The sequence below is a fragment of the Geospiza fortis genome, unplaced genomic scaffold, assembly GCF_000277835.1.
Source record: "Geospiza fortis unplaced genomic scaffold, GeoFor_1.0 scaffold413, whole genome shotgun sequence".
Taxonomy (NCBI): Eukaryota; Metazoa; Chordata; class Aves; order Passeriformes; family Thraupidae; genus Geospiza; species Geospiza fortis.
In genome coordinates this window covers 2,032,033-2,040,715 of record NW_005054386.1, presented here as the reverse complement: position 1 = coordinate 2,040,715, position 8,683 = coordinate 2,032,033, and the positions used below count along the sequence as shown (strand labels likewise).

The 8,683-nt window shown below is 40.8% G+C and overlaps 1 protein-coding gene across 1 annotated transcript in view; it reads left to right on the top strand.

The window, feature by feature from the left end:
- The window catches only part of TENM2 (teneurin transmembrane protein 2), a 613,414-nt gene that overhangs the window by 442,447 nt on the left and 162,284 nt on the right, over window positions 1-8,683 (top strand). Inside the window, exon 7 of the mRNA XM_031060588.1 lies at window positions 8,422-8,660. Within this exon, the coding sequence (XP_030916448.1) occupies window positions 8,422-8,660 (239 nt within the window). The remainder of the gene's footprint in view (window positions 1-8,421; window positions 8,661-8,683) is intronic.

Genomic DNA, 8,683 nt, shown 5'->3' with positions numbered 1-8,683 from the left:
GAATCCTGGAGGATGAGAGCCCCACACGGGCACTGGGATGACTGGTGAGGGAGGAGAGCAGAGGAGCTTCCATGGATGGATGTTTCACTGAGATTGCCTAATTTATTAATGCCTCTTTAGTACTTTAAATTGATGTAAAAATAATTGTTACCATTATAACTAATAATACTTAATTCAGGAGAAAAAAAAAGGGTAGAATTAAATAGAAATTACTCTTATTCTTCAGTTCTCATAATTAGCCTCATCATTTGAAATATTTTCAGTCCAAATCTTTCAGTTGCAAAGATAATTTTGTATCTATGTCTATAATTTCTTTGTGCTTGCTCACAAGGATGTGATGCTGGGCTTTAAGGAATACTGTAACATCCTAATGTTTCTCGTGTGATTCAGGAGAAAGGATGATGGCCACCCTTCTGGTGATTATGAAATAGGTTTCTTTAGGTCTTGTGGGCTGTAGTATAAGACCAATGGTCCAAATCTGTGGTCATTCATGCCAAGTTCAGTTTCAAGATTGAGAAATCTGAAAATTTAACCTGAAAAGAATTGCTATGAACCTCAGAAGAACTCTTCAAAATATTTGCCTTTTCCTGAGGTTCAAGCTGCATTTGTTGATTCCAGCACAGTCACTCAGGTGAGCCTGAGGCCAGCAGTGAGAGCAGAAAGGATGGAGCAGCAACGTGAGCTGATCCCAGTGTGCACCATGTGTGCTCGAACTCAAAACTGTGGGGTGGCACAGCTGGGAAACATCTGCACCCAGTGCTCCAGCTCATTGCAGTGCAGGAATGGACACAGTGCACTGAGCCTGGGCAGAGCCTATGGCAGTTGGGGCAAAAAAGCCAAGAATAGGGCACTGAGGAGAGGGATTTAACAGTGGGGGAAAGTAATGTTAATTTTTTTAAGAAAGAAATTAAATATCTGAATTGTCCTTAATACCACATGCACATTTTGTACCACACTGGGGTGTCAAGATCAGCTGCAGAGCTTCTGAACTGAATATGTAAACTTGAAGTTTCTGAATGTGTTGAAGTTCTAAGCTACAACTGCTCTCTGCAATTGTCTGCCTATTTTCAGTGATGTCTCAATATTTTGATATCCTTGTACATGATGCAAAATGTTCTGGAACAGAACAGTGAAACAAGATTTCCTTTCCTTTTGTTAATGAGATTTCCTAGGATATATTGGGCATAACAAACAACTACTTGGAGCAGTGAAATGAGTCCTCACTCTAATTTTGCTTTGTCTTTTGGGAGTTTCTCTTACCATTTACTTGCAGCTACAGGTTCACAAGCTGGAGCAGGTTCTTTCCCTGAGACTGAAGGCTGGGGCAAGAACTGACTCCTTCATTCTCTTGTTCCTGCAGGTGAAGGTTGCAGAAAGGTTGTGGGGACTTTGCAAATAATTGCAATCTGCATAGATGGATTCTGGGCCTGTCTAAAAATCAAAAGCACTTTAAAGAGTCAAGGAAAGCACAGACAAAAGCATCCCCAAGGACTTTAAACACATTTGGGCCATGTACTTGGAGGATTCCAAAAGCACTGTAAAAAGGTCATTTTTAGCAGGCTACTGGAGTATCATTTTCATAACAAATACAGGCATGAATAGGAGGGAGAAAAGGGGGAAGGGAACACTACAAAAGCAGGATACATAATGATGATTCAGAAAATCGATCTGGATGTACTCCCACTCGCGTACACATAAGCTCAGAGAAGTTTTTACTGATTGCAGATAATTGCATGTTTTCATGATCTTGTCGTTTGCATTTTTAACTTCTGGGTTGTGCAGAGTGAACAGGCAGCATGAGTGACTGCACAGGAATAGACAGGCATGTTTAGGGTCTTTATGAAGAAAAGTCTAGAATTATGTGATTTTAGTTCCTCTTTATTTAAGCTTATGTGTTGACTGATAAATTTCTCTGAGTTTTATTATTCTGTTCTATGACTTACAGAATTGAAGTAGCACTGTTAGTACTTTTCCTTTTTTTCTTGTTAAGTGAGTAGTTGAATGAAGAGATAGTGGAGAGCTTACATGTATGCCTTTTAAAATAGAAGTGTTTTGAAATTATGTTCATTAATTGATGTAGAAAGTTAAAACTGCATGGACCCATTGAAATGCAAAACACTGTTATCATAATCCTCACCACTGGAATAACAAATGGAGGCATTATTGCACTTGGCACTATGCAACAATACTCAGAACCCTATGGCAAAAAAAGACAAAAGGTTTTCTGATTAAGAAGAGAAAGTTCCTGTAGCTGAGTTGATTCAGAACTCCTAAATGTTCCTGGATCTGCTGACTGATCCTGCTACACTTGCATGTACATACAAATGCAATGACCCTGATTTTTTGTGTTTGTATCTGTAGCTGTGCCTGCTGCTCTTTACCAAGCATTAACCAGCAGTTTGATTGCTCTATTCCTGGGGAATAAACAGTAGTGCAAGAAGGAGATCGATCAATTTAAAGGCAGTGGGTGGGCTCACACCTCTTGCAGAGTACCTGGAATCTTTTAGACCACAGAGCCACCAGTCAGGAGGGTGCTGGGTGCCCCTGGAGCTCCCTGGAGCTGCTGAGCTGCCATGTGCATGTTCCCCTTCTAGATTTTATGCCTTTCCAAGTTGGTGTTCTCCATCTCAAACTCTTGAGCTGCTTGTGATCCCCAGTTCAGCAGTCTATTTATTTCCTATGGATATATCTGTCTATATTTTCCACCTCACCTTTCTCCAGCCTCTCTCACAGCTCTGCAGTGTCACAGCTCAGCAGCCTCTGAGCAGCCTGGGACAGGGCAGGGCTGTGGGGACAATCCAGAGCCAGGAGCACGTGGTGAGAGCCCCCAGAGAACACTCCAGGGGTCAGCTCACAGTGGGATGAGGGAGAGAGAAGGTTGTATAAGTGGATCCAAGAGGATCTCAGCTTGCAGATGAAGAGCAGGTGTCCTGTGGAGAGGTGCCCACACAGAGCCATCACATAGTGCAGGTGTTCTGCCTCTGTGCCTTTGTGAGCAATGCCTGCTTGCTTTTGTTTCAGAAAATGACAGATCAAGGTGCCCAGAGGCTGGCACCTGCCTTTCTGTACACCACCCTGCCCAGCTGTCAGGCAGTGTTCAGTTACTATGCTTCACATGTCCAGCTGTGCCTTTGTTGGAGGGTGGCAGTGGTGACAAGCCAGCCTGGTGCTCTCAGCAGCCTCTGTGACACTGCTCTGCTCTCTGCAGTCTTTAGAGCACTTTGCCTGGGCGTGTGGAGAACCCAGCCTTAAGGAATCAGCAAGGATTTTAAGGAGCTGGAGCTGCTCTGGGTGCTGGGGGCTGCTGCAAGGATCAGGAGGTGGCAGTGGGTACAAGTGTGGCAGCAGTGATACTGAGGGGCTCATCCTGAATCACTCTTCAGGGTAGTAACTTCCTTTTTTCCCTATTACTCTTCCTTAGTTCTGTATCAGTATCTGCAGCAGGCTGAAAATCCCTGAAATAGTGTCTTGAGGACTGCCCTCTATTTCCACAGGCATTAATTTGGGTGCTTGGGTGCTGCCCACAGAAGAGAAGTTAGCCCTGTGGGGTGCACAACACACAGGTGTGGAAAATGGCCAGTGGCTTTATACACATGTGTATTTCACCAGCTTTCCACTGAAAAAACTGTTTTACTGAGCTTAGTCTGTGGATTTGACATGATTGAGACAATTTCTTGTAACTGTACAATTTAAACACAAATAGATAACACCTGTTTGGCTTTATTGGTGGCTTTGGAGTTCTAGGGTAGAAACTTCTGTGCAGTTTTACCACATCAGCCCCCAGCTGTGGAAATGTAGCTGATGGTACCATGTTTTCTGCAAAAAAACTGAAAGAATATACAAATAAATCTCATTTGGGGAAAGGCTGAGACACAGGTAACCAAAGCTTGCACTAGTCTACCCCTCAGAGTTCATTTTTCCATAACAGGCATAACAACAGCTCATGGTTTTCTTCAGACTTGGTTTCTTTTTGTATGGAAGTCAGAAATGTTCCATAAAACTTCACTGTCTGAATTTGGCAGCCACTTTGAGGCTTCCAGTGACATAAAATGACTCATGGCTACTTTTTTGGAAGACTTTGAAAACTGCAGAAGGTTTTCTTTTTAATCACCATGAAAGCCAGTATATTATGTTCTATATCCCATTGTTTTCTGCTAAGAATAAATGTCCAATAAAATGATAGACAGATGTGATTTTACCACAGCTTGAAGATATTTTTAAGTCCTAGAACAACTAAATTGAGCTGTTACCATTCTCTTGACCTGTAGCTTTTCAATTTATTAATTACTATTAAAAACCCTGTAAAATATAAAAAAGACTATTTAAGCATTACAATTCTCTGTATGCCTTTTTTTTTCTTTTTCATACAGAATAAGTTTAGGACAGTATGAGGAGGGAAAAAAGCAATTTATGTTAGAAAATGTCTTTTTCTTCCTTTCTATTACAGTTTTTCATCGCAAAACCAATTTTTTTTCCTCCACTCATTCTTGCAGTGTGCTGCCATGACAATCTGTCCAGAAAGGAGGGGGGGAAAAAGCTGATTGTTCCCTCAAAGAGTATGGAAGTTAATACAGTCTCTGTCAGACCACTATTCCCTCAACACCAGAGGTCCTTTTGACCTGTGGGAAAGCACATGCTAGGGAGAGCTCTGAATTAATGAAGAAAGCAAAATAGAGCTTTTGCCATTAGTGCACAGGGCAGTGCTCAAGTGTCCCCTGGAAAGCTCAACTTTCCCAGATGTCACCTTTGGGGTGACCCCACAGCAGCAGTGCTGAAAGCAGAGAGGGGGAGAATCCTGAATCCTGGAGAATCCTGAATCCTGGAGAATCCTGAATTCTGCAGCCAGAGCCTGGGAGAGGAGAGCACAGACTCAGTTGCAGGGTTAATTTCTCTTCTGTTGGCAGCACCCAAGCTCCTTCCACAGCTTTTCAAGGTCACTGAAATAACAGAATTGTCGCAGGCTGGCAACCATATTTTGTGAATTTTTCAGTGTGGAATTCTCTCATTGATCCACAGAAATAAGGGAGACTGGGCTGAGACGTAGCAAATTTATTCCCATGTTTTCAAAATAGAAAATTAGTCCCAGTCTAATTCAAATTGCTAATGCTTAATCGTGAGGTAGAAAATGTGTTTTTCTTAATTTGTTTGATAGGTGAACAGGTAAGCCAGAGAATACAATTTTTAAATTCTTATATGGAGTGTATTTGAAATTAAGCGAACTGGTACAAATCAGATCATTTCTTTTCATAAGCAGGCATTGTAAAATGCTCCCAGCCTTACCACTGTGAAGCTGTAATTAATGTTGATAAATGCTCATGTTCTCTCTGTGCAGCTTCAGCCCACAGACAATTGGTTGTACCAGAGCATGTCAAATCTCACATAAAAATATGGCTATAGATCATTGGGTTTAGGGATAGAGTTGAGACAAGTCAATTTATTTCCATTACTAGCTGAATCTAGATTTAAAACTCTGGGGGGTCCAAGTGTTTTGTCCATTATGTTCCCAGTTTTTCTGGCGTGCTCTGCTGTGATTTAAGGTTCATCTGCTAACCTGGCCCCCAGCTTTGGAATGCACTGCCAGTTTTCCAAAGTGTCTTGGGGGACATTTAACACATCTTCAGTTAAATGTCTTTTTTAACTTTTGAAGGCAGAACTTGTGTACTTTCAGGTGGTGTGATGTCTGATAGCTGCCATTTTGTCAGGTGTCCTCATATTGAGGCAATGAACATTCAGCTTTTGAAATGCCTGAGTAGGACAAAATGTGACAAAATTCAGGGTTTATCCAATGACATTCTCTCTTTTTTGCTTTGAGAATGACATCTTCTCCTTTTCAGTCAGCTTTTTTTGATTCTACCAAGTCCTGATTAGTTTTAACAATATCATAGAGATCCTGTTTGCATGGATAAGTGTTTTGGTTTTCTTTATATACTTTATGTATCTCAAAGTGGATCACAGTGGAGCTGCTTTTTTGTTCTACTTTTTTTGTCTTCTCACATGCAACAGGATATGATTGACATGTTCTATTAAAGCATATCTGGATATTCATTAATTCAATTTTAATGGGAGCAGAGTTTCATTATATATCTGAGTTTACTTTAACAATGCTTTATATTAAAATTTCTGTTGGTGCTGTAGCTGCCTTCTCAGCTAAAGAGGACATAAAATTCCTGGGTTTAAAGGCATTTCAGATAAAGACAGTTCCAAGGACTGTAATTTCGAGTTTGGTTGTGAAAGATCTGCTTTGGGGCAGGGAAAGGGTGAGAACTGTCTGTTATAGACCCTTCTGTCCAAACCTAAGAGGTTTTTTCTGCCATGAGGATTCAGAGAAGGGGTCCTGGGCTGAGGCAAGGCAGAATTATCCTGGATGAGAGAGGAGCTTGCCTGCCTGCCTTTGTCTCACTGGGTCTCTCTCCCTCCTGGCTCCCCCTTGCTCCTCATGCTCTGTGTCATTTCACTCCCTGCATCCAACCATGGAAATGATCTTGTGCTCCCAACACTGGAGAGCAGCTAGAAAGGACCAAACCTGCTTCCTCTGACCAATTAATCAGGTTCTACCCAGACAGAAGGAGAAGAAGAGTCAATAGGTCTGGTGTGGCACAACCAGCCCCACAACATCGTTTTCCCATCAGTTACTTTCAGACTTTGATTATTTCTTGCTTTCTTTTAGCTGAAAGATGTTTTATCATAATTTAGAAGGCTGGCAATTTTAAGGGGAAGTCTTTTAGCATTTACCTTTATTGCTTTTTTCCATAGATCACCTATGATGTGCACAAAAGGATTCTAACCTCTAATGTCCCTCACTGATAAAGAAAAAAGAAGACTGGCTTTATTTGTTAAAAACTCCCAATGTTTCTATGAAGTAACTGGTTAGAATTAACCTGTTTGAATTTGATTGCCTATCTGAAGCCTCCAAAGCACAAAGAAAAAGTTATAACAGTGGATAGATACTGCCACTGTTTTTGTGTATTTTCTACAACAAACTAGATTTTTGTCACTGTTGAAAGGGATGTACAAGGCCACTGGAAGTTAAAAAATCAATAACAAAGACAATGTCAAAATGATTTTTCATGTTCATTAATAGAGTTTATCATTGATTTAATTAAAAAAAACCCACAAAAACATATTTTCAGAGGTTTTCTTCAAATGTCTTTCAAATCCGAAATCTGGGGAGCCTAGCCAGCCTTCCTTTTACTGTCTTTTACCTGTATGCAAGTTCTGTGCAATCTCTTATGCTCTGAGTTTTATTTCAAACCAGATATTTCAAAAAAATGCCTTTAAAATCACTTTTGGTATTCTGTAGAATAGGTATACGTTAATCTATGCTTGACAGTAGGCACATTCATGATGGTGGGCTGGAAAGCAGACTTGGGAAACACATTTCAGCCTCCAACTTCCAAATTGTTGTTGTCAGTGAGTGACATGGATTTTAAAGCTCTAACAGGTGGTTTGAGAGTGACATACTGGATTGAATCTGAATAAAAATGTTCAACATATTTTACATTGGAAGTCAGACCTGGGTTATTTTAGGCTGTGATTTTGATTTTGGAGATTACTGGGTGTCTTCATTCTGTTTGATTCCAAGAAGCACTTGTTTTTCAGAGCTGTGAAGGGAGAGGGTATGGAGCAAGTCTTCAGAGCTCTCTGTCTTAAACCAAGTGACTTTCTGTAAGACCACAGCCTTTATTCTGTGCTTCTCTTTTTATTGTTTACTGGGAACATGTTTGTAGTCAGTTCTTCCTGACTGTGAGAAGTTAATGTAAAGAAATCAGTCTTCCAGTTTGCTTTCTCCATTTCCTCTGTCTGGAATATGTTGGCAGCATTTTCTGAGATTAATTTGAGCGTATTTTATTCTTTCCTTCCTAACCAATGTATTGGTAGCTGAACTCCTGGTTTTATCTGCTGAGTCATGTGCTGTTGGTAATTGTCTTAGCTGTTCAAACCAAACCTGTGTCGTGTTAAAGCACAAAATCATGGTTAATTCTAATTCTGGCAAGATCTTTTCCTACAGGACTATGGGTTTTGCTCAGTATGTTCTTAGTGGTTTTGCTGGGAGCTTTTGCCAAGAGCGTAAATGAGACTCAGAGTGTGGTTTTCTTAAGACATTTTTTGAGTGGTGGATTCCAGAGGGAACTCCCAGACATGGGTCATGCTGGTGTTTTAGCTGGTATGTGGTCAAGTGGCATCTAATTACGGAAAAGATTAAAAAAGATATCCTGACACTGTATTTTAGTGCCAGTTGTTAAGATCTGGTAGCAAAAAAAAAAAAAAAAGAGCATTTTCATTTCTCTATTTCTTCCTACAAAATCCTTTTTGGTTGAATTTACCAGGCTGTGACAGCTGGAATTGTACAGGAGTAGGAGATGTTCTCTCTTAACTACAGGACTTGCCATTTTCAACTCTGTTCCATTTTATGTTTTTCAGGCATTTCTTGTTTAAGACATCTTCTGGAACTACTCCACTGTTCAGTAGCTCTTCCCCTGGTTACCCGCTGACCTCAGGAACAGTTTACACTCCACCTCCCAGGCTGTTACCTAGAAATACATTCTCCAGGAATGCATTCAAGCTGAAAAAGCCCTCCAAGTACTGTAGCTGGAAATGTGCTGCTTTATCTGCAATTGCTGCTGCAGTCCTGCTTGCCATCTTGCTAGCATATTTCATAGGTAAGGCTGTGTTTCCTCTCTCA